At 40.1% G+C, this 26,344-nt stretch overlaps 1 protein-coding gene across 4 annotated transcripts in view; it reads left to right on the top strand.

The window, feature by feature from the left end:
• Positions 1–1,038: 1,038 nt before the first annotated feature.
• The window catches only part of SGCG (sarcoglycan gamma), a 166,105-nt gene continuing 140,799 nt past the window's right edge, over positions 1,039–26,344 (top strand). The window contains exon 1 of one of the 4 annotated variants that reach the window (XM_055359672.2): positions 1,039–1,717. In XM_055359672.2, coding sequence (XP_055215647.2) covers positions 1,664–1,717 — 54 coding nt within the window. In that variant the 5' untranslated portion in view covers positions 1,039–1,663. Of the gene's footprint in view, positions 1,718–21,898; positions 22,066–26,344 lie in introns of those variants that run through there. The other 3 variants (XM_063697193.1, XM_004054250.5, XM_063697192.1) reach the window with 3 other exon arrangements.

A 26,344-nucleotide genomic window follows, 5' to 3' on the forward strand; every position in this document is an offset into this window, starting at 1 on the left:
GCACTCTGATAGGACAGAAAGGCAACATGGGGGCGGGGCAGGGGAGGGAGAGACAATAAGGGAATAAAAGTTGCCCCCCACGCTGGCTGGAGTCTCCTTTCACAGTGTGAAACGTTTGTTGTTTTGGTCTTCACAGTAAACCTTGGTACCGCCAACTCTTTGGTCCGTGCCATCTAAAAGCGCTGTGACACTCACCGCGAAGGTCCCGGCTTTATTCCTGAGACCACGAACCCACCGGCAGGAACCAGCTCCAGACTACTATGTGCTACAGAGAACTTCTTCAGGCCTTGAAAATAGAACATAGTAAAAAGCGGCTTCTTTGTCATGGATCAGCAGTCACTATTTCCCAGCTCGCCTCCAAGAGCTAACTAAAGTGCAGCATAAACTGCATGCAGCATTGTTTTCACCACAGCAAACCCTTCGGGGTGCCTCCTAGCGGCGGATGGAGAACTAGCATTGCGCGAGAGTGAGTAAACTGTGATAAACCCAAGGGGTTTGCGGGGGACAGGCTGGGTGGCAAGACTTTGAAAGGCTCGCAAATGGAACCACTCCCTCCAGAGGGACTATCTAAATCTCCTCAGATGCTGACCCTTTCTGACAGTAAAGGACCAGGGCCAGAAGTGTAAAGATTGTGGTCCCGCGCTCCAAGCCCAAGATGCGTTCAGCAGGAGTAGTTGGGTTGGAAAGAAGGCACCCAGCGTCTGCAGGGAAGGACTCGGGTGGGAGCGAGAAATGTCCCTGCCCAGTGCCCGCGCGCTGGATCGCGGGGGTGAGTCTGAGGGTGGAGAGGCCGCCGGGTGGAGGCGCGCAGGGGTGCGTGGGTGGGTGCGGAAGGAGTGCAGGGTATGGAGGGGAATCTTGGGGCGGCGCGAAGGAGGAGCGCTTGGAAAGGCGCGGTGTTTGGCCACAGAGGGGCTCGGAGTGGGAGTGCAGGGGTGCGGGGAGGGAGTGCAGGGACGCGGGGAGGGAGTGGAGGGGTGGGGACGTGCTGGAGGGGCGCGCCTGGATAGAACTGGAGAAACAGGAAAAGTGGAGGGGCGGGGCAGTGGCTGGAGGAACCTCTGAAGCGACGCGGGGAATATGTGAAGGAGTGCTATGTTGGAACTTGGAGGGGAGGGGGGATGCTGGAGAGGCACACGGTGATGGACATGGAGGGACCCGGGAGGTGTGGAGTGGTGGGCCCGGTCCGTCGCGGGAAGGACACAGAGGGACATAGGCTGCCCTGGAGAGGCGCTTTCGGACATCTGGAGGGGCGCACAGTGCTGGGACTGGGCGGCACCTGGGGTGGAGGGGCGCGCCGGATCCAGCCCGACGCGCTCGGGATCCAGCCCGGCGCGCTCGGGATCCAGCCCGGCGCGCTCGGGGGCCGGGCGCATTGGGAGTTGACGGGCGTCCAGCCGGCGGCGCCCTGGGCTCGGCTAGGCGCAGGACGGCCCTGGCAGCGGTGCAGCAGCCCAGGCTAGTTCCTGGGGGGGTCCCTGGTCCCCGCCTCCCCGCGCGCCCCGGCCAGCACCGCCCGGAGTCCGGGCGGGGAAGTGGGCGCCCGCGGCTCGGGAAGCTGCTCCCCCGCCCTGGAGCAGAGTCGTCGCTGCGGTCGCTGAGGAAGGACGGAGCAGAGGCCCGCGCTGTCTGGGGAGAAGACTGTGGTGTCATCCCGTCTGGAATGAAGGGAAATGCAGCGGCTATTTGCGCCCCGGGACTCCAAGAAGTACAGCAGGTAAAGAGAATAGCCACGGCCCGCCACTTCGCCTTCAGTTCCCCCGATTCCTGGGTCCCTTCCTTCTCCAATCTCCTAAACTAACCCCTCTGTTGTTAGACGTCCCTATGCCGGTTCCAGACTTCCTCCTAGGACTCCATCACCACCCGTGCCCTCTTGCTCCTCGCCTTCTCTGCCCCAGACAGCACTTTCCTTCCCTTGCCCCGTTGTGGGGGCTCAGGGACAAGAGTAAAATGTAATTGAGACAGTTGGCTTTTCTTTGCCCAAAGACTTCACTAACTGATCCTCATTCTGCAATGAGACTTAACTTCTTGTGTGCGCGTGTGTGGTGTGAGAGAATCAGAGTGAATTGGTTCTCTGCAAATGATTTTGCCAAAAACATTGCCCTGGGTTGCTTGCTGGGGAGTCTGTAACACTGAGTAAGCGGAGTGTCTGCACCAAGTGCAAAGTTGCGTAGGGTTTACTTGGGGGTTTTAGAGGGGAACTGAAGCGCAGCAGCGGGGCTCTGTCGTCTTCAATGGGATTACATAATAACTTGATGATCCTCACCACCCTTATACTCATTACCTCCATTAAGTACCACTAATTAATATTTACATATTTGCATGCTGTCACTTGGTTACAGCAGCGTTAGCAAGTTGCTTGTTCTTACATCATTACTGAGTATTCTGATGTTTCTGAATGTTAGCACAGTACCAGCCAGTTGATCTGTGAAACATCTGCTCATCCAGTGATAATATTGTACAGGCGGATTTTGTAATGCTGGCGCTCCATGTATATCCATACTATTCATGTACTAATACTCCTGGCTGTTCCTTAACACAGGTAAATTGGTGCTAATAAAGCAATGGAATCGTATTTACATTTTTCAGTGTAATATGGGTCTTCCCATGCTTTTCTTCCTTTGATATGAACAGACTGTAAAGAAGCTGTAAAGAAGAGATTGCACAATTCTATTCCAAAAGTACACATAAGCTAAAATCTTCATTTTTGTTGATGTAATCTTTTGCTAACAGGTTCAGTGTCTCTGGTATTAAAACTTCCTTTCATGACAATATGCTTCCAAATTGACTAGCAAGCAGGCATCCATCCACATGTGTTAAAATATCTTACAGTAAACTTTTAAAGTTATACAGCAGTTATATCTTCAAATATTGTACTTAAGTCCTCTGTTCTTTTCATCTTTAATGTTTTTGCTGAATCAGACAGACACAATATTTAGTGGATGTTACACGTAAATAATTAACGTGTATGGTACACTTAACACCGTGGCCTCACATGTGCCACGACTGTACTCTGTCAATCTTTCTTAAATCTCAGAAAAAAGGTAGTGATAAATAGCTCATTTAATAAATTCAAATGATCAGAGCTACATAGCCTGGCTAGTCTACATAACAGACTATAAAATCAATAAACTTTCACATTGTACAAATAATTTATTTACATTTTAAAATTACTAAAACACCTCTCAGAGATAACCAGGATAATAATACTCCATTTTAAAAGTAACATTTTATAAATTGTGGATTGGTAATATTTAAAATCATTTTTATTTAAATATGTATACACATATATACACACACTATTACATTTTAATCAGCATCATTATGTTATCTTAGGAATGGTTTTTTCTTATTTGTCAGACTCTCACTTGATGTTTACTGCTTAAGACTGTGTCCTGGGCGGGCGCGGTGGCTCACGCCTGTAATCCCAGACCTTTGGGAGGCCGAGGTGGGCGGATCACAAGGTCAGGAGATGGAGACCATCCTGGCTCCTGGCTAACACGGTGAAACCCCGTGTCTACTAAAAATAATTTTTAAAAAATTAGCCGGGCGTGGTGGCAGGCGCCTGTAGTCCCAGCTACTCCAGAGGCTGAGGCGGGAGAATGGCGTGAACCCGGGAGGTGGAGCTTGCAGTGAGCCGAGATCAGGCCACTGCACTCCAGCCTGGGCAACAGAGCACGACTCCGTGTCTTAAAAACGAGCCTGGGCATCATGGTGAAACCCGATCTCTGCTAAAAATACAAAAATTATCTGGGTGTGGTGGCACACGCCTGTAGTCCCAGCTTCTCGGGAGGCTGAGGCAGGAGAATCACTTGAACCTGGGTGGCGAAGTTGCAGTGAGCTGAGGTCGCACCAATGCACTCCAGCCTGGGCGATAGAGCAAGACTCCGTCTCAAAAATAAATAAATAAATAATAAATAAATAATTTAAAAAATAAGTCTGTGTCCTACAAGAGACCTTATTGTACTGTGGGTAAAATACGTAAGTATCTAGGGACATGGTTATAGTTAACTAAAAAAGATAAAGATAATTTTATTTCTTATTCTAAAATTGTAGGAAAATGATTTATATGGACATGATAATAGTGGTACAATAATTCATACTTAAGTGATGGTGCCTTGTATTTTTTGAATGCCAATTTTCTTAGGTTTTCTGTAGTTAAATGTGAAGTAAAAAAATTGGTTGTGTGTTGACAATACAATGTTTTCTATACAGGGATCCCTGGTTAAAGTAAATTAGCATATACATTTCTAAACATGACATCTTCAAAATTAGGAAATAAAATTAGCTACCTTAGCAAAGTGCATTTTCACATTTCATTTTGTTACATATGAGGGAAATATTTATGCTGGAGTAGGAAACAGCAGGAAAAGTAAGAAAAGGGTAAAATGAAGCTTTCCAAGGTAATTTAAGGTCCTGGGGCCCTTTGAGAATCTGGTAATAGTTACAGATCTGCTGTCTAGAAAAATGTCTGGACCTAATACCTAATTTGGACTCAATTTCAATTAGGTTAATACCTAATTCAGACTTGGTTTGAAGAGGGGACCCAGTTCTGGACCCCTGAGTGAGATTACCTAAATTAAATCTCAGCATGGATGTGGGCTTGGTTGCTTCAGGTACAAAACCTTGAGTCATTCCATTATATCAAAGTATAGCTACATCAGTAATTAAATAATGAAAGCTGAACTGGACAAGTAACATGAATCAGATATCAATTTGTAAAAATACACTATTTTTTGTCTAGTAGACTTTATTCAATATTTGTTGCTAAACTCTTTTTCAAAACTAAGATATAGTAAGTTACCTGAATAAGAAAAGGGAAAATTTTTACATATGAAAAATTTAACTAAAATCATATTGAATTGAAGACAAAGGCCTAACTAGCAACCAGATATAAAAAGGCTAAAACTAAGTAATAAAGTTATACTTTTATAAGGAATGTTTATGAAAATCATTGAATTATTTGCATGAAATTCCATGGATTGTGTTACACTTGGGGTTGCCTTGCATTTTAAAGGCATGGTGATGTACAGAAATTGTAGTTGCAAATGCCCCCTGCATATTAAGTTCTGGTTGCATTCTTTTTCTCTTCTCTCCTGGTAGGCCCTGCTGTCCTGACCAGTCGCCTCAATTGGTAACCAGGTTTTTGTTTTCCTGTCTTTTTTCTTTAAGATTGTTGACTCAGTTTGTTTATAACTCCCCTTAATCCAAAATTACTTGCCAAAAATATGCAATAGATTATTCTCCAGATAGTTTAATTATCACAGGTACATGTAATATCATTGTACCATTACCTCTGTCTTCGAGCACTTACTCTGAAAAGAAAGATGCTCTGTTTATTGTGTTGATGGAACTCCTACTTTAAGAGTCACTTTAGGTGTTTCATTTCATGTCACTTTCATACACACTCTGCGATTAGGACCACATTTAACACGGAAGGAAACTGGGCCCAGAGAGGCTGTAATTCACTAAGGTAGTTAAACTGCAGAGGAATAGAGGAATATCTGAGGCCAGGTTATTTATAAAGAAAAGAGGTTTCCTTTGGCTCATGGTTCTGCAAGCTGTACAGGAAGCATGGCACCAGCATCTGCTTCTGGTGAGGGCTCAGGAAGCTTCCATTATGGCAGAAGGGACATAGGAACTGGCCTGTGCAGAGATCATTTGGCAAGAAAGGATGCAAGAGACAGGAGAGGTGCCACTCTGCCATCCCATTACTTAAGCTTGACACAGTCCGTCTCCTACTCCCTTTAGAAGCAATTCCATAACTCCACTGCTCTCCTCCGGCCTCCTGCCAGCCCTGCTCCCTACCGCTCACAGCAGATGACCTCCCTGCTACTCTGGTGGCACTCAGGTGGGAGTTGATTTGCTCCTGCCCTCTCCAGTGACACCCTCCATCTGGGCCAGCATGTACCCTTCCCTCTTCAAGGCAGCCTGCTCCGCACCCTTCCCCTTCCCATTTTCTCCTTCACCTACTCAGCCTTCTCCCTCTCCATGGCCCTCCCCTCCCACTGCACCTTCTCCTGCACTTTCCCTTGAGCATAAGCTCAAGATTAGATACTTATTTGAGGGTTATGTCAAAGAAGGACTTTCTGAGAGAGATGGCAGCTACACTTATGACTAGTTTATTAGAAACAGAAAATAGAAAAATTATTATCAGCCAGCAATGAACTATTTGAATTAATCTTGTTTGGGGGCCTATTTTAATTTCATATTTGTAGAAAATGTTAATAAAATTATTTCATAATGTTAAAACATTTGGGTAAAGAGTGTCTTCAGGCTGTTTTTGAACAATGAAAGAGAATAAACAAAATGAATATTGCAGCATTATTCTCAAGTCCATAATTATGTTATATATGAGATAAGGCAAATAATATATGCCTGAGATTTCCTGGGCTAAGTTTTGAACTACAAATGTTGGGTTGGATAAAAAAGAACAAAACCATGGGGAGGAGATGAACAGTGAATTTTTTAATGCAAAAATTAAGAGACTCCCCATTCTAAAATATTCATTTCAGTAGGAGGCAAACTTTTTTTTTTTTTTTTTTTGAGACAGTCTCACTCTGTTGCCCTGGCTGGAGTGCAGTGGCACTGTGTCCGTTCACTGCAACCTCCACCTCCCGGGTTCAAGCGATTCTGCTGCCTCAGCCTCCTGAGTAGGTAGGATTACAGGCGCTTGCCACCACGCCCAGCTAATTTTTGTATTTTTTTTAGTAGAGACGGGGTTTCACCAAATTGGTCAGGGAGGTCTCGAACTCCTGACCTCAGGTGATCCACCTGCCTTGGCTTCCCAAAGTGCTGGGATTACAGGAATGAGCCACTGTGCCCAGCCTGTTTCAAATTCTACTTGTTCATTGCTGGCATTTATTAAAGCAGTCAATTTTTATATATAAACTTTGTATCTTGCAACCCTGCTATAATTGCTCATTAGTTCTAGCAGTTTTGTTTTCTGTTGTTTCTGATTTTCCAAATAGGCAATCTTGTCATTTGTGAACATGGTTTTAGTTCTTCGTTTCTAATCTATGTGCCTTTTATTTCCTTTTCCTGTCGTATTGCATTACCTAGGACTTCCAGCACAATGTTGAGAAGGAACGGTGAGAGGGAACTTCCTTGCCTTGTCCCTGGTCTTGGTGTAAAAGCTTTTCATTTCTCAACATTAAATATGATGTTAGTTGAAGGCTTTTGTAGAAATTATTTATCAATTCTCCTCTATTTCTAGTTTACCGAGAGTTTTGTTTGTTTGTTTGTTTTTTGAGGCAGAGTCTCGGCTCACTGCAACATCCGCCTCCCGAGTTCAAGTGGTTCTCCTGCCTCAGTCTCCTGAGTAGCTGGGACTACAGGCACACGCCACCAAGCCCAGCTAATTTTTGCATTTTTAGTAGAGATGAGGTTTCACCATGTTGGCCAGGATGGTCTCAATCTCTTGACCTCCTGATCTGCCCACCCCAGCCTCCCAAAATGCTGGGATTACAGGCCTGAGCCACCGTGCCCAGCCTCTGTTCCAGTAAGTTGTGATTCCCTGTATTTGTCTGTCTGTCTCTCAAATTTGCCATAGCAGTCTGCCCTATGACCTTATTCCTCTTCTGGGTCTAAGAAAAGTTGGGGACTTTTCTGTTTGTTCAGTTTTACTTGTGGTTAGGATGGAGTGGCAACTCCTGAGTTTCTTGTGTGCCAGAGGGGAAATGGGAGGTCTGCTCTGCACTTTTCATGATTGGTTCAATCCCATTATTCAGTGTTAGCTCGTGTGTCATCACAGAAAAACCTTTTTTATTTGTAATGTTTGTAGGTACATAGTAGGTGTATATATTTATGAGGTACATGAGATATTTTGATACAGGCATGCCATGTGAGATAATCACATCATAGAGAATGGGGTATCCATCCCTCAGGCATTTATCCCTTGTGTTACAAACAATCCAATTATACTCTTTTTATTTTAAAGTGTAAAATTAAATTATTATTGACTATAGTCATCCTGTTGTGCTATCAAACACTAGGTCTTATTCTTTCTATTTTTTTAACCCGTTATCCAAACCCCTGCCCCTACTTTCACTACCCTTCCCAGCCTTTGGTAACCATCCTTCTACTCTCTGTCTCCATGAGTTCAATTGTTTTTATTTTTAGATGCCGCAAGTAAGTGAGAACATACAATATTTGTCTTTTCGCGCCTGGCTTATTTCACTTAGCATAATGTTCTCCTGTTCCATCCATGTTGTTGCAGATGACAAGATCTCATTCTTTTTTATGGCTGAATAGTAAGTACTCCATTGTGTACATGTGCCACATTTTCTTTGTGGCACATTTCCATTAATCTGTTGATGAATATAGGTTGCTTCCAAATCGTGGCTATTGTTAACAGTGCTACAACAAACAAGGAATTGCAGATACCTCTTCAATAGACTGATTTCCTTTCTTAGGGGTATATACCCAGCGGTGGGATTGCTGAATCTCATAGTAGCTCTATTTTTAGTCTTTTTCTCCAAACTGTTGTCCATAGTGGTTTTACTAATTTACATTCCCACCAACAGTGCACAAGGGTTCTTTTTTCTACACGTCCTCGCCAGCATTTGTTATTGCCTGTCTTTTGGATGTAAGCCATTTTAGCTGGGGTGAGACAGTATCTTGTTGTAGTTTTTATTTGCATTCCTCTGATGATCAATGATGTTAAGCACCTTTTCATATGCTGTTTGCTATTTGTATGTCTTCTTTTGAGAAATATATATTCCAATCTTTTGCCCTTTTTTTTTTTTTTTTGAGACGGAGTCTTGCTCCGGCACCCAGGCTGGAGTACAATGGTACCATCTCAGCTCACTGCAGTCTCTGACTCCTGGGTTCAAATGATTCTCCTGCTTCAGCCTTCTGAGTAGCTGGGATTACAGGCATGTGCCATCACACCATACTAACTTTTTGTATTTTTAGTAGAGACGAGGTTTCACCATGTTTGTTGGCCAGTCTGGTCTTGAACTCTTGACCTCAGATGATCCGTGTGCCTCGATCTCCCAAAGTGCTGAGATTACAGGCATGAGTCACTGCGCCTGGCTCCCTTGCCCATTTTTTAAATTGGATTATTATATTTTTTCCTATAGAGTTGTTTGAGCTCCCTAGATATTCTGGTTATTAATCCCTTGTCAGATGGGTAGTTTGCAAATATTTTCTCCTATTCCGTGACTGGTTTTTTCACTTCGTTGATTGTTTCCTTTGCTGTGCAGAAGCTTTTTAACTTGATGTGCCAGAAAAACCTTCTTTACCATTATATTTAAAATATACTCCTAGTGATCCTATTTATTCCCTTAATTTGTCACTATAGAAAATTTGTCTTATTTTTCATATTTAAATATGAGAAATTTTCATAGATACTGGCTGTTTCCCCTAAACTATAATATAAGCTCTAAGAAGTCTCTAGAACAAGAGACCTCTTTTGTCCTGTTCATGGTGGTATCCTCAGCCCTGGAACAGTGTTTGGCACCTAGTTGGTGCCTGTTGGACCAAAGACAGCAGTAGTAGCCCCAGCAGGGTGCTCGTGCCTTTGCCATACAGCTAACTCAGTACATAACGCAGCTTCTCAGTACAGGCTTGAGGACAGTTGGTAATTAATTGCATCACTGTAACCTCTGTATACAATAATGGACATTTCCATGCAGTTACTTAAAAATCTATTACTTTTCTGTCTTCAACAAGAACTACATTTGTCATCTATTCTAGCAGGCAAACATTTTTTAAAATTAGCAAAAGCCTGCTCACATACATGACAGAGATAATCATTGATAACAATTATCTAAATAAGGCATGATTGACAGGCATCTGCTATTAATATGCACTCCATTGTGTTATTATCATATTTCACCAAATCTAAGATGCCCATTTTTCTCACATTTAATAGCTCTGAAATTGTGAGGCATATTACATTCAGTAATATGGTTTAATTTGCATTGGAATTTCCTTTCTTAATAGCACAAAATTAATGGTATTCTTATCATCATCATTCTTAGATTTGTTGAGATACAGTATATCAGAAAGTCAAGAACTCATCCATAAGGTTTACTAATTTATATATATATAAATATATTTTTTAAACTTAGAACTGTCATCTTAAGTTTTCCCACTAGTCCTCTCTTGCAAAACCTAGTAATCTTTCTCTACCCTCATTTTTGACCCCCTTCCCACCCAGAGCACAGAAGAACACTGAACAATCCTCCTCATTCATGTGAGCCAACACTGATGATGTGGATTTCCATAACCTGTAAGTTCGGTTTGCATGACTAATGGCAGGGAGTCATTCAAATTTGTGTCCACCTTCTCTCCTCATTTTTAAATACTTCTTTCTACTTCTGGTTGCATTCTCCCTCATTCTTCCATTTGTCAGGAACTAACACCACCATCACCCTGTGGAAAAAAAAAAAAGGTAGCTGGTGCAGTGGCTCACGCCTGTAATCCCAGCACTTTGGGAGGCCGAGGTGAGTGGATCACAAGGTCAAGAGATCGAGACCATTCTGGCCAACATGGTGAAACCCCATCTCTACTAAAAATATAAAAATTAGTTGGGCATAGTGGTGCATGCCTGTAGTCCCAGCTACTCAGTAGGCTGAGGCAGGAGAATTGCTTGAACCAGGGAGGCAGAGGTTGCAGTGAGCCGAGATCTTGCCACTGCACTCCAGCCCAGCAACAGAGAGAGACTCCATCTCTCTCTCTCACATACACACACACACACACACACACACACACACACACACACACGCAACTTCTTTAGATTATTGCATTGGTTTGCCTCAAACTTGTATTGGATTCTTCGTGTTGCAAATGATCAAACACCAACTATACAGTTTTGAACAACAAAGGCAATTTATTGACTGGCATAATGGAGAAGCACAAGATTGGGGCTGGCTTGGGCATGCCTTGATCCATGGCCTAAGCATGGCCATCAGTTTTTCTCTGTCCTCAGCTCTGTTCTCTGCTGCGTTGGCTGGCTTGTGTGGCTGCTGACAAATCCAGGCTTCAAGCACTATCCGATTCAGGGCAAGCGAAGAAGAAAGTGTGTCTTTCTAGTGGCAGAAATAAAAGTAGTGGAATTTGCTCTGATTAAGCCTAATTGGCTTGGATTGAATCCTTCTAAAATAATCTCTGTGAACAAGAGAATATCTGATTGGCCTGGCCTGTCCTGAGTCACATGAAATCCCACAGAATCTAATTATTGGTATCAAACAGCTTTATTTCTTTCATGTTAAGGAGCTGGGCTGGGTGATATATTTAATGTACTTAGGGCCAAACCCTTCATTTCTTCCTTTAATTGGAATCCTCCTTTCCTATGAAAACAAATGGACTTTGTGATCATTAGCTTAGTGAGGGTAGTATACACACATTAATTGAAATGATTTAAATTAAATGATGTAAGATGTTTGCTGGAGCCAACTGGCACATATGGCAGAGAATCAATGCAATGAAAGTTTGAGTAGAAGGAGGGATGATAAAGACGTGAACTTGTCTATGTGTCCATGAGTCTTGCCTATGAGTCTTCAAACACGAGGAGCTAAAGCCACCTGAATTGCTGCTTCTCCTCTTCCTGTTGTTGCCTTCTTCTTCTGGTGTCTTTTCCCCCAGCCTCAACGTTAATTGTCTTGCCACCACCTTTGTGACCTCATGACACAGCATGTCTGTTGTCATGGTGCCTCTGGTATCCAGGCACACATTTTCAGAGGACAAAGATTTCTTGAGGGAACAGGATGGTAAAGACTTCTAAGTAGCTGGCATGAGGATGAGAGGTGAGGAGCGCAGTGACCCTCAGAAGTAACCTGAGAGAGGTAGTGTCAGGAGCAAGACAAGTGCAGCTGCATGGGAGTCTAGCTTCTCTGCCTTTCAGCCTATGACCGTGCTCCTGTGTGTGGTCAAGCCTAATGACCTGCATGCATCATAGCAGAGGAAGTTGTTGACCCATGATGTCGATTTGAAAGCTAAACTATAAAGAAAATAATATAATTTGGCTTGATTGTATAAAAGTGCTATGCTGTGGTCTGCCTATGAGAGTTAATTACTAATTGAGCACATAAATGGTAAGATACACCATTAAGTCAAAATGTCTTTATCATATCAGGCATATCATTAGGTAAACCAAGATACTTTTATCATAAAGGCTACATGTATCATAATCTGTAAGTCATGTATCTTATTTCTTTTTGATAAATTCACTCAGCATTAAGGAATAATTATAATAGCTAACCATTTAACATGTATTTTACTACATGTCAGACACCTTTTGTACATTATCTTATTTAATTATTTAATTAACCTTAAATGGGAGATAGCATTATTCCCAACATTAATAGAAGAACATTGACCATTGAAGAAGATAACTTACTTAACATTACACTGCTGTTAAGTGAAGAAAGTAAATTTAAAGCTCAGCTGACTTCAAAGCCTGAGATTTTTGTTATCTCTAAGGAAAGATAGAGAACAGAAGATTTTGAAACTAACGCCATGTAATGTTAATCAGAATCAGAGTACAGGATATCAGCCAAGCCATCAAACCAAGGAGGCTATAAGGAATCTGCATCTGACTTTTTGGGATCTAAGGCAGCAGTCCCCAACCTTTTTGGCACCAGAGACCAGTTTTATGAAAGACAATTTTTCCATAGATGGAGGATATAGGGGATGGTTTCAGGATGGTAACTGTTCCAGATAAGATCATCAGGCATTAGAATCTCATAAGATGGATGCCACCTAGATTCCTCTCATGAGTAGTTCACAATAGGGTTCACACTCCTATGAGAATTTCATGCCTCCACTGATCTGACAGGAAGCAGAGCTCAGGCATTAATGTTCACTCACCAGCCACTCATCTCCTGCTGTGCAGCCCGGTTCCTAACAGGCCATGGACCAGTATCAGTTCATGGCCTGGGGGTTGGGAACCTCTGATCTAAGAGGCTGAGCCAAAGTCATCAACACTGAGGATGCGATTCAAAATCAGGGAGGCCAGGGTTGAGACCCATACCGTATAATTGAAAGGAGTCAGGTTTCCTGTAGTGGGAAGATTGCCTTTGGACTTGAATGTCTGATCACAAGTCATCTCCACTACCTCTTACTCCTGGATTAACCTCTCCTTACCCATACTTTTATTCCGTGAGGCATTTGCAATGTTGCAATTGCAATATTGTGTGATTTCATGTCTGTATTCCAGGGAGCCTTTGAGGGAGATGTCCAATAAGCTCTAAGAATATGTGATTTTCTCTTTTCTCTTTTTCTTTTCAAAGAAGAAAGTTGGTTTGTTTTAAGGTTTAGGTTGGTGATCTCCAGGTTTGTTCATGAATTAATAAAAAACATAACACTTAGGAAAGTGACTGACATATGTCAATACGTGTTGACTTTTATACGTTTATAAATTATATTCAAATATTACTATATTATGCATATTTAAAATATATACAAATATTAGAAAATTTAAAATAATTAGTAATAATGATTTGTGCTGTTGGAGAATCAACTACCACTAGGTCTCTTCCAGATACATTAAGGTTTTCCTTTATTTGCTTCCACAGCCCTTAGTTCATGTCTAAATTGTAGTGCTAACCATATTATTGAGTATGTAGCTATCTGCCTCCTCAGTGGGAAAGAAAGCTACTTAAGCACAGAAAGTTTACGGTTTAAAGTTACTGGTTTACTGATCATTTCATTAATTTAGCAAATAATGAGTATCTAGAGACCAAGGAAATGTAGGTATCAAGACTCAGTCTTTGCCATCAAACTTAATATCAAGTGATGGATGAACAGGTTATAGACAAGGAACAGTCACAGGTTAGCCTATGCTGAAGGCCAGGAGTAGGATGAAGGTGCTTAGGGGGGGACACTAGTCCTGCAAGAAAGGAGGAAGTGGAAGAAAAGGGTTAAAGGACACATGTTGATTCAGACTAACCCCTACTATGTAGTAGATTCTCAACAAAGATATGTGGTTGTTAAATGCTGATATTAATATTTTTTGAGTTTGAGAAGATTGAGAAAAATCATATCTCTATTTACCACCCACTTTCTGAACCAATTGAAAAACAGACAAAAGAATGAGGCCAGTGAAGCTCTGTCAGTTTTTTTTACAAATGGAGCTGTTAGAGAATATATCATAGATGTGCAGCAGTGGTGGACTCCTATTGTTACATTCTGGGCAAGGATCTACCCACTCACCCACCAGGTAGTGCTGGGAAATCATGGGTCTCCAAAGGGAAGACTGCATCTTAAACTCTCAGCATGAAGGATCCATGCAAAAAGTGTCCTCTCTGCAGACATGAAGCCAGGTCCCTAAAGAAGGAGGAGGAGTCACACATGCAGGCCTGCTTTCTTACACCAGCTCACAGATGAGGTGCATAAATTCACTTTTCTTAGGAAGAAAAATTGAAGAGAGAGTCCAGGAATGTTACTATAATGGAGGAAATCATCTCAGAGAAGGAGTGTTTCATATATAGATGAAGATTTCCACAGATTTTGAATGGGCAACATACTTTCAAAGTTCCTGGGCACAGATCACTCTATTCCTCTATATCCAGACGTCTGATGTTCTCTGTTCAATTCTGCTGTTTTCCTCCAAATTTACTTTATGTCAGCTATTATTATTTTCATAATTCCTACCATCATCCACTTTCTAACCCTTCATCAGAAATTTCTGATCAAGGTAAAGAAATTTAGGAACATTCATGGAATATAACTTTAGTATTCTTACTTGATAATAACTAGTTTGCAATAAGAACAAATACATTTAAATTTTATAACTGCATGCTGTCTTCTCTTTGATCACATCAGATATATAAAATGTCAGATGAATGTAAAAGGAAATAAATTGGGAATAATATTAATTTTACCAAAAGATAGGCACAGATACCTTTAAACAGTAATATATCTTACTCAGTGTAAACTAGAAATGAAAATTAGGACAGAATTACATCTCTGCAGGAACTCTTAATGATAGATGTCAGTGCAGCAAGGACTTCAAAGTTGAGTAGGAACTATTTCAATCCAGAATTCTATGTTAAATGAAATGAATTATTAACCAATTTGAGAGCAGAATAGATAAATTTTCAGACACCAAAAGTCTCAGACAATCTGCTTCCCAACCCTCCTTTCTGAATAATTATTGAGATTGCACTCCATCAAAGCAAGGGAGTAAATGAAAGAACATGAGTGAAGGTCCAGAGAACAATTAGCCCAGCTCAAGAGAGCACTGACACCTACTCAAGGCCACAGCTGTGGGAGCCTCAACCTGCAGATGGGGACAGGAAGAGGGAGCGCCTGCATCACACCAATACCGCAGAAAAAGGAGATTGTGTACAATGGTCATGATTACTACAAGTTTGGCCGAAGCTTGAGGATGTGATAGAGGTAAACAATACAAGAAACGAAAAGGAAGATAGCTAAAAAACAAGGGAGGTGGAGGTTAGTCACACAAGAAAGTCATGATCCAACCATGACAGAAACTATTTATAATGGAAAATGAAGGCAAGTACATTTCAAGAAAAAAAAAATGGAATATATTCCATATAGTAGATTAAAAATAAAAGTCAGGAGACAACTAAGATAGAATGTCAGAGACATATTTCACATAATTTCTTCTTGTAACAAAGAGAAAAACAAAGGAATTCAGAAATTCCAACAATAAAAGCTGTGTGGGAAAAGCCGTAATGTCAATATGAAGCAATTAAAATATTCGGAGGGATAGTTTTAAAAGTAGATTCCATTTGGAACTGGTAATAGAAACACTGAGTGGCACAGGGGTTATAAGATCAGTATTTGTCTATGAAAGGAAACATAGTTATAAAAATGTGAACACCGTTTGTTGCATTTTTATTTTTTTAATCAAGCTGGTCAAATCACAGGAGATGCCATTATGGTTTTCAAATGGAATGGAATGGAATCAGCTTTGATCGTGTAAAAGTGCAGGTAAACTGAAAGAGGGCTGGAGACGAGAGCGGCGTGCACCGTGGTCACAGGTGGAGGATGGATCAGCCGCAGCAACAGTGCACTCAGTTAAAGAGCACGAGGGTCAGGATATACTCTCTGTAATTTTGAAACAAGAAATAAATATGTAAGTAGACTGTGAAATTGCCAAGTTGACCACAGAAGGAGCTGAAAGAGGTGATAGAACTACATAGGAGAAAGGAGGAAAGTGCTGCAGGATGAAAACCTGCGTGAACAAACTGGATAGATCATGTCTGGAGTTAATACACTGAGACATAGCAATAGGAGGCTAATTAAAGGTAAGAGGTAAGTATGAAAAGGAAGATCTAAGTAGTGACCTCAGACACATGGAGGTAGAGGTGTAGTGGGGAAAAGAAGAGATTTTATTCTAAGCAGGAGATTTTATTCTAAGCCTTTCTGATTGATTTCCTTTTTACCATGCATAGATTCTACTTTGATAATTACTCTTAACATATTTCCTGTGATACTGATATGCACACATCACACTTACATTCTCTGCCCAAATAATCATTGCCCAAGAAATCTATACTTGATGGAGTTGCAATATCTGTTGCTTACAAATCATTCAAGGTCATGAGTTCATGGAAGCCAGTGTATAACATAATATGGAAATTTTAGGTAGTACTCTATTTTCTCCCCTGAAATCTGAGTTTTCTTTTTCTTTTAGCCTTTCTTACACCTAATTTCTCCAGCATCTCAATGATTTCTTACTTATTACATATGAATTTCTCCCCTCTATCTTCTTTTAGAACACTGAGTTCAATTTTTATAAATATTGACTTCCAATTCCCCAAAGGTACCATGAAAAAAATACATTTAGTAGTCTAATGATCAGATATTTAATTGATATAACAATTTACAGGGAATATTAATTACATTAGTTAAAATGTGTTCACTGTGTGATTCCTATTGATAAATAATCAAAGAATATGAGTGAGAATCATCCAAGTAATTACAATCCAGATGAAAACTCTTAGTTTTCAGTTGAACATAAAATCATTTGATTACTCATTTTGTTTATGTGAAAGATCTATGGCCATCTATTTTGAAGATTGTAACTTTAATTAAAGAGGCAAATAATTGACATAGTATTTCTGAAAGCTTTTAAAGTTTGTTACTTACAAAATAATTTAATTTGCATTCACATTTAATTTGTCCCCAAAACCATACTTTTATTACTGTTATACTGACCTCTTCTGGATACTTCCTATAATGTCAGCCATATACTATGATAGCTCAAGTTTTTTAATGGAATTAATATCATTTTAAAAAAAACTAATAAAGCTGGTGTAACTTGAGTTTAGTTCATTGAAGGCTCACTATATGTAGACATTGAACAAAGAGTTTATGGTCTGGTAGAGAGGACAGCATAGACAAGTAATGACAACAAAAATACAAGTAACTACAGTTAAGTTTCAAAGTACATATAGATCTAATATTTGCTTTATATATTTGGGTGCTTTACTATTGGGTGCATATATATTTATAATTGCTATATTTTCTTGCTGAAAATGTTCCTTTATCATTATATAATGACCATCTTTATCTTTTTTTATAGTTTTTGACTTAATGTTTATTTTTTCTGATACAACTACCCCTGCTTACTTATGGTTTCCATTTGCAGGGCATATCTTTTTCCATCTCTTTGCTTGTAGTCTATGTGCGTCCTTATAGGTGCAATAAGTCTCTTGTGGGCAGCATACGGTTGGGTCTTTTTATCCATTCAGCCACACTATACCTTTTAGTTGGGGAATTTAACCTATTTACATGGAAGGTTATTGTCGATAGGTAAGGACTTATTCCTGCTATTTTATTAATTGTTTCCTGGCTGTTTTGTAGATTCTTTGTTTCTTCCTTCCTCTCTTGTTGTTTACCTTTGTGTTTTAGAGGTTTTCTGTGGTGCCACTACTGGGTATATATCCAAAGGAAATGAAATCTGTATGTCAAAGAAACATCTGCATCCCCATGTTTATTTTAGAACTATTCACAATAGCCAAGATATAGAATCAACCTATGTGTTTTAACAGTAGATGAATGAATAAAGAAACTGTGGTATATATGCATGGTGTAATACTGTTCGGCCTTTTAAAAGAAGGAAATCCTGTCATTTTGAGAACATGGATGAACCTGAAGGACATCATGTTAAGTAAAATAAGCCAAGCATGAAAAGACAAATACTGCATGTTCTCACTCATATGCAAAACCTTAGAAGTTGATCTCCTAGAAGTCGAGAGTAGAGCAATGATTACCAGAGAATGGGGAGGGGAAGGGGAAGAAAGGGATGAGCTTGGTCAGTGGGTAAAAAGTTAGAATTAGAAAGGTTTGGTGTCCTGTTGCATAGTAGGGTGACTATAGTCAACACAAAGGTATTGTGTATCTCAAAATAACTAGAAGAGGGGATTTTGTGTGTTCCCACCTTAAAGAAATTATAAATGTTTGAGGTGATGGATATGCTAATCAGGATAAATTGGGATAAAAAATTATCCTGATTTGATCATTACTTAATGTATACATGTATTGAAGTATCACATTGTACCCAGTAAATATATACAATTAATATGTGTCCATTTTTTTTTAAGTATAGAAAACTGATAGTGGCATGTGAGCAGGCTTTTTTTTTTTTTTTTTTTTTTTGAGACAGAGTCTTGTTCTGTCACCCAGGCTGGAGTGCAGTGGTGCGATCTCAGCTCACTGCAACTACCGCCTCCCAGGTTCAAGCGATTGTCCTGCCTCAGCCTCCCAAGTAGCTGGGATTACAGGTGTCTGCCACCATGTCCGGCTATTTTTTTTTTCTGTATTTTTAGTAGAGGTGGGGTTTCATCACGTTGGCCAGGCTGGTTTTGAACTCCTGACCTCAAGTGATCTGCTCACCTTGGCCTCCCAAAGTGCTAGGATTACAGGCATGAGCCACCACGCCCAGCCTGTGAGCAGACTTTTAAAAGTTAAATTATAGTTCATCAGTAGAAAAAGATGGGAGGCAACCCTAGTCAAAGATAGCCAGGCACCCGAGGGCATTGTCACTTTTGTGATTCCAAACTCCCCAGGACAAGACACAGAAGAGATGAACAGGGCCCATCACTGAAGGCATGTGTGTCAGGTCAAGAACTTGGTCCTGCACCTGGAGGCTTGATGAAGGGCTTTAGGCCAAGGAGTGATATGGACAGAATTACCTGTTCTCATCATTCCTCTGGCAGTCCCTAGGTGTGTAGGATGGGGGCTGGCAGTTCCCGGAAGCAGAGGAAGTAGGTACTTGGCTATAGCAATAGGTGATGCCAGAGAAGGTGAATCTCCAAGTCAGGCAGGAGCAAGGAGGGAAGGCAAGCAGAGCAGGAGGTCCTGCAGAGGGAATCCACTGAAGTTAGTGACTGGTAGACTGGTGAGTGAGGGAGAGCCCTAAGTCTGTCTTCTGTGACCTTCTGGGGGATGGCATCGTCAACCGAGGAAGGAAAGATGGACAAAAGAGCAGTGGGTGTTGTATTGGAGGAATTGTGGGGAGACAATGCGTGTTGTATTGGAGGAAAGGCTGAGCAGTTTTGAGGGATTTAGTCACAGTAATCCATGACTGCAGTTAGCTTATAAAGTCATGAGAACTATTAAAATGAGACTACTATCCATATATTTATAACTTCATTTGGGCCTTGGACATGGCCTAATATGTTTCACTAGTCAATTGACAACCCAAATCATTAAAATACTCCGTTATTTTCAAATGTTGAACTTTCTCATTCCCCTATTTCCACATTCTCTCTCTACAGATAACCTCACCTCCTGCTTCATCTCAAAATAGAAATGATTTCTCCAAAACTGACCACATCACTACTGAAATTCCTTGTTTTCACTGGTTCTGAAAGTGATCCCCCGAACCCAACCACTTAAGCCAGAAACAGGGTTATCCATGCCCAAACTGAAGGAAGAGCTTGATGAGAGGATGTCAGGAAGAAAGGTCAGCGCTAACTGATGACTGCAGTAGTCAAAAATGGAAGCGGAGGGAGAATGAGGGGGAAGCCAGAAAGGTCCCCATAGGTTCATAGGACCATGGTTGGAGCACGTTTATAGTGGAGCACCCAAGCACCAAATTAGGCCTAAGGACTTTCAAAGTCACTTCTACCCATAGGCTTACTAGCTTTGTAATCTGGAACAAATTATTTTACACCTAAATGAGTGTTAGACTGGATTTCTTTAAGGTCCCTTGGAGCTTTAAAGTGTTACGAGTCCTTTGAGAACATTTCAAAATGTGTGTGTGTGTGTGTGAGTTACAAACTTAAGCTGCCTACATTACAAACTGAAGGTCTTGCTTTAATAATTTCAACTAACTGATAAAATCAAAGGCTTCTTTATGTCATTCTTCTGCCCTACTAAACATAGGTCTGGATAGTATTAAATGAATCTGTAAATGTGAGTGGGGATCAAATACATCACCTGACTAATATTTTTACAAAGCAGTTCCCGAAACACTGAAAAGTTCATTGCAACAAAACCAATTTACGATTGATGAAAAGGTATCTCAATTGTAACCTTTAAATGCATGACATTTCAATCAGAATATTGAGTTAGCAGTTTCAGACTTTGACTTTTCAGACATACACTCATACAAAAATACATTTCATATCATTATTGTTTAATATATTATTTTTGTTTAAAATTGATAGTTGTCCTATAATTTTATGTCTAGCTGAATTCCCAAAGTAGAAGTACTAATGTGCAGAGAATTCATGAAAGGTTTTAAAATGTCTTACAAATGTAAGATTATTTGAAGCTGTATCAGCTTGTAATTTAAGGCCTGCAGCTGTTGGTATGATAGAAGCATCAAATTTCAAAAGAAATTATGGTAGAGTATAAATAAGCAGAATGAAGAGAAAAGTCTCCTGAGAAGAAAATAAAATGAGAATGAAGCATATGCATTGTTATTGCATTGCTCCTTTTTTTCTTCATTTTTTATTTCAGGTTCGAGGGGTACATGTGCAGGTTTGTTACATAGATAAATTGCATATCACCAGGATTTGATGTACAAATAATTTCATCACCCAGGTAGTAAGCCTAGTACCCGATAGACAGTTTTCCGAACCCCACCTTTCTCCCTCCCTCCTTCCTCAAGTAGGCCCCGGTATCTGTTGTTCCCATCTTCGTGTGCATGTATACTAAGGCACTGCTTCTTATTATATTCAAGGTTTAGTACTAAAATGCAAATATGAAGTATATAATTTAGTAAGTTTTAATCCTGCTGCAAACCAGGTCACATAAAAATAATGCAAAATATTAAAATTATTCAGAAGTTCGATATTTATTCTATTGTCTTTACACCTTATAAAATGGAATGACCTCATTACTCTTAAATAAAGATAAAGACAATTTAAGGTCACATTTGTTACATTCACATAATTTGTTAAACATAATAGAAATGTTAGTTTACTAGAAAAGAACTGTCATAATTTTAACATGCAGAGTTTGTTTACCTTCTATTATGGTGATCTTTGTTTAAGATTTTCTCCTCAGATATTAAAGTTTTTCACTTAAAGAGGCATAGGGAAAGTGATTTTTAATGAGTCACTGTTACATGGTAATATGCCGTTCATTTGGATGAGACTAGTATATAGGTAATAGTCACAAGTTCTAACTTGCATGTTAATTTGAAGAGATTTTTCATAAAATTTTATCAACATTAGTTTCTAATGGAAACCAGTCTTAGAAGTTTTCTGCTATTTGTTTGAGGTAAAGTTTTTTAAGAAAGTTATAATTATATTAAACTATCATGCTTTAGGGTTTAAATGTTGGAAAGTTGGTTTTGTAAGAAGAAGAGTTTGGTTTCTCGTTTGTTTGTTTGTTTTGGTTTGTTTTTGGCATGCGAAGAGCTGTGTCCTGGAATTGGTGCCCAAAAAATTTTAAGTGTGGTATGAACTGTTTATGTCACTGAGTAAAATTAGACACGTCTGTTGCTAATGTGAGGGGATGAAACATGAGACAGGGCGAAACTCGTGAGAGCCCTTTCTCCAGGGACAGTTGCTGAAGCTTCATCCTTTGCTCTCATTCTGTAAGTCATAGAAAAGTTTGAAACATTCTGTCTCCGGTAGAGCTCGGGCCGGCTGTAGTTCATTCGCCAGTGTGCTTTTCTTAATATCTAAGGTAAGTGCTCAGTTTTAACTTGGATTTTGTATCAGTACAAAGTACTACCTAAAAACCAAACACTTAAGAGGTTTCTTAATATTCTTTCTTCTTTGGTGGCATAATAATAAATTTAAAATAATGTTGAATAAATTGGTGTATCACAACATAATCATATATCAAGTATCAATGAAATTCTCATTTCAACTGTTATTCTGACTACAAATATGCTACATATTTTTAGCATAATCCTATATTTCTAATATTTTTAATTTGTAGAATGCCAAAGATAGCATTTCTGTATTATTGGGCATTGAATTGTATCCTGTAGTTAATTTAAACAAAGTATTATCTTTAAGATCACCTACTTCTAATTCTGCTCTTAAACTTTAGTGGTAGAATTACATTTGCTTTAGATTTGCTTGATAGTTTTGTTATAGACACTAAGAAATAAACTCAAATGAATGACAACAAAAGTCCAGTGGTTTTATAAGTTGGAAATAAACAAAACAAGAGCAAAACAGCAACCTGACTCCTTCACTATTTTTGGAGTGAAAAAGGGAAGACTGTTTCTTTCCCTAAATCTGGAAAATATAAAATGCTGCTCAAAATATGTATGAAAAAATAAACATAAGTGGGGTAAAAGTACACATGTGGTAATGCTTCAGCTTACTGAAGTTATGAGTTCTTTCTTTGTGTTTTCTAAATTAATATATGACAACTAGCAAACACAATTTTTTTAAAGGAAGGCTTAGAAAAAAATAATACAGGAAAATATAACTCAGCTGACTGAAAGATTTGCCAGCAGACCAGTACAAAATGAACTACGGAATACACCGTTTATTTTTTGCTTATTTTCTTGCAAACATTTTGTAGGTACAAAAAGGCACCTTTGTGGAATTTAAAAAGTAATGCTACAAGTTGGGGTTCGTTTTATAGGTTCTAGGATTCATTTCAGATTGTCTTTCAAAGACAAATGAAAAGTAGCATTTCAATGTAGTTTGATATAGCATTCCAAAGACTAACAAATTCAGGTGTCCAAAAGATATCAGCTAAGCTTGCAGTTAAAATGCGGAAAATGAAATTGTTCCCTATTGTCCTTTAAAAAATGTACTTGCTAGTCATTAAACTAAGTTGTTATTAAATTGCATTAAAAATTAAATGATAATTGTAAATTATAGTGGGTGCCCAATGTGTTCAGTTTTGCATAATTTATAGGGCCTGAGGATCTCCCTCCACTCCCTAATCTGTGGCTCATCACAGCCCTTGTGTCTTCTCAGCTTGAGGCACCAGGGCTGTGGTTTCCTAGTGGGAGGGGAGAAACTACAGCGTCCTGAGGATGACTCTGCTACTCTCCTGCTCCTTCAGAACCCACCTTGACCTTCATGACACCTTCCTATCTCTCCCTGCCTCCCTCCCCTTCTCTCAGCCTCTATAGCATCTGTCTGGCTTTATTCTTCTCCAGACCTACTGCGGGCCAGATAGTTCTACGACGTTCTCATGAGGATTGCAGGATCCATCACTTGCTACTTTGGCCATTTTGGATTCCAGCTTCATTTTTAATTTTATATGTTATGCTGTAGATAGTTTTATGGGAACACTGGTACAGGAGTATTTAGTAATTTGTGAATGGTAAAGGTCTCAAGACTTTTCTCAGAACCTGTGAAAATCTCAGTGCCTACTCGACTTCAGTACAACTGGTGGGTAGGACCACTGAGGAATGGGGACAGGAGGGCTTGCTGTGCCCAAAGGCGTTTGTGCTTCATCCTAAGCACCAGTGAGACCTTTGAACCTCTAGAAAAGGAGAGCAGCGCAGTCACATGGGTGCTTTGGAAGGATCACTGCAGTTGACATGGAGAATGGATTAGGGGCAGTGGAGGTGGCAGTGAAGGGTACCTTAAAACCTAGCTTCACCTTCGTGACTTCTTTAACTCCGTTTTTAAAATGCTCAATTAATTTTACTTGAGAAACATCTCTGGAAAGTCTAACATCAATGAAGAGGCTATGATTAAAAGTTTAGGCTATGGAGCCAGACTGCCGTTTGACCTTGTATGAATTACTTAATTTCTATGTCTCAGTTTCTTCATTTGTAAGGTGAGAGGAGTTGCATTGTAGCAGCTACCATTTTAACAAGTATCAAATTTAGTCTATATAAGGCAATTAGAAAGTTTCTGACTTCTTAGTAAATAGTAGCTTCCATCGGCATCACCCATCAATGCACCCTCTTATCCTGACCCCACACTGCGGGGAAGTCAGGAAGACCTCGGGAAAATGACGGTAACTGGTCAGGAACTTGAACCTGCTTCTCACAGTCCCCTAAGAAGGCATACCAGAAAGGAGCCCTAAGCAGGCAGGAGACTCCAGGCTGAGGCTATTTCTGCTGTTTCTGTGGAGAACGTTCTCTGCACGCAGCCATGGCTGCTCAGAAGGGGTGTGTGCATTCCAGGATGCAAATAGCCCTCCTGGCATTCCCGGTGGCTGCCTGCCTATCCCTAGTGGTAAGGTCTATGAAGGAAAGAAAGGCAAGTGACTGTTTACCTTTCCCATGAAAATCTTCCTTTTCTTCAACATTTTAGGTTGTAAAGAAAACTTTATATAAAATATTCTCCCTTTATTTTTATTTTTTTTTTGAGACAGAGTCTCGCTCTATCACCCAGGCTGGAGTGCAATGGCATGATCTCGGCTCACTGCAACCTCACCTCCCGGGTTCAAGTGATTCTTCTGCCTCAGCCTCCCTAGTAGCTGGGATTACAGGCATATGCCACCATGCCCACCCAGCTAATTTTTGTATTTTTAGTAGAGACGGAGTTTCACCATGTTAGTCAGGATGGTCTCGATCTCCTGACCTCGTGATCCACCCGCCTCGGCCTCCCAAAGTGCTGGGATTACAGGCATGCACCACCATGCCCAGCCTACATAAAATACTCTAAAATGTTAATCTTGGTGAAACAATATAAGTGTGTTGTCTCCATACTGGAATGCATTTGAATGTTTGCATTTTGGCAACATTTGAAAGTCACTTTAAATCATCCCATTCATATCTCAGAGCAAAGGTGATAATAAGGAAGTGAATAAATGGCCCTGAGGCCATCTGAAACTTTTTAAATGAACTGTCAGGCCATAGGAAAAATACGTATATACCACGTTTGATAAAAAACTTAAGCGTACCTCAAGAATTTCTTTACGCATTTAGAGTCTTGCAACTAAAAAGAAGCACAGCATAGTTGATACATTGAAATAACTTCCTTTTCTTAAAATTTTAATTTAATATTGTGTGAATGTTTTTCAGAGTTAGAATTTAGTTATACACAATTTTTAGGGACTAGGCAAATTGAAGGTTTTTTTTTTTTTTCTAGAGGGGGCAGTGATAGTTGATTTGCTTAAAAATTTTAGGCTTAGTATAAAAATCAAAATACTTATAAAATAGATTACAGGCTACTTTATTTGCTGTTTGGTTAAACACAAACTTCATGTGTAATTTTAATTTAAGAATATTCTAAACTCTGTTCTTCTTTGTAAATAACAGCAAATTTAAGAGTCATGTCTATACAGGATAAATGGTACTGCAGTGTAGGCTGGTCCCCTTCACAGGGCTAGTACATAATGAACTGGTTTCTGGATGGCCAGTAAGGGGGTCTTTTTCATTCTCTCTCTCTCTCTGTCTCACTTCTCTAAGAAGTGTCCTTGGCCTCAGCCCACACCTTGCCCATCTTCCTCTCCTAACCTAGCCGGCTTCCCTCATTGCCTGGTGCCTTCCTCTTGAGAGCATTCCCTTAATACAACACCTGAACAAGAATCTGCATCTCAGGCTGCTTCCAGGGAAACTGATGTGAGATAGTGTCAACCTAAATAACAAGCAAGCTCCCAAAGAAAAGATGTTCATTTGTGAATAGAGCATTGCAGTGGGAATATGAGGATTACATAATTGTTCTGAAATTATTATCCTTGGCTACAAAGATCAATAACAAGAGTAACACCAGTATGAGATTGCAGGCAGATGTCCTCGCAGAAGTATTTAAGGTTGTGGTTTTTGCAATCTTTTGTGATAATTTTTGTTATCAGCATACAAGCATAAAAAAATTTTCTTTATGGCCTTCCCTGGTTCTGTTTGTCGGAGTTTTCTTAACATTAGTGATCCTGACAACTTTCACATAGATAAAGTTGAATTGTATTCTGAGAATTCCATTAGCATACCTGATCACAGGCTGGAGTGCAATGGTGTGATCTTGGCTCACTACACCCTCTGCCTTCTGGGTTCAAGCAGTTCTCCTGCCTCAGTCTCCAGAGTAGCTGAGACTAC

This window comes from Gorilla gorilla, chromosome 14, assembly GCF_029281585.2.
Source record: "Gorilla gorilla gorilla isolate KB3781 chromosome 14, NHGRI_mGorGor1-v2.1_pri, whole genome shotgun sequence".
Taxonomy (NCBI): domain Eukaryota; kingdom Metazoa; phylum Chordata; class Mammalia; order Primates; family Hominidae; genus Gorilla; species Gorilla gorilla.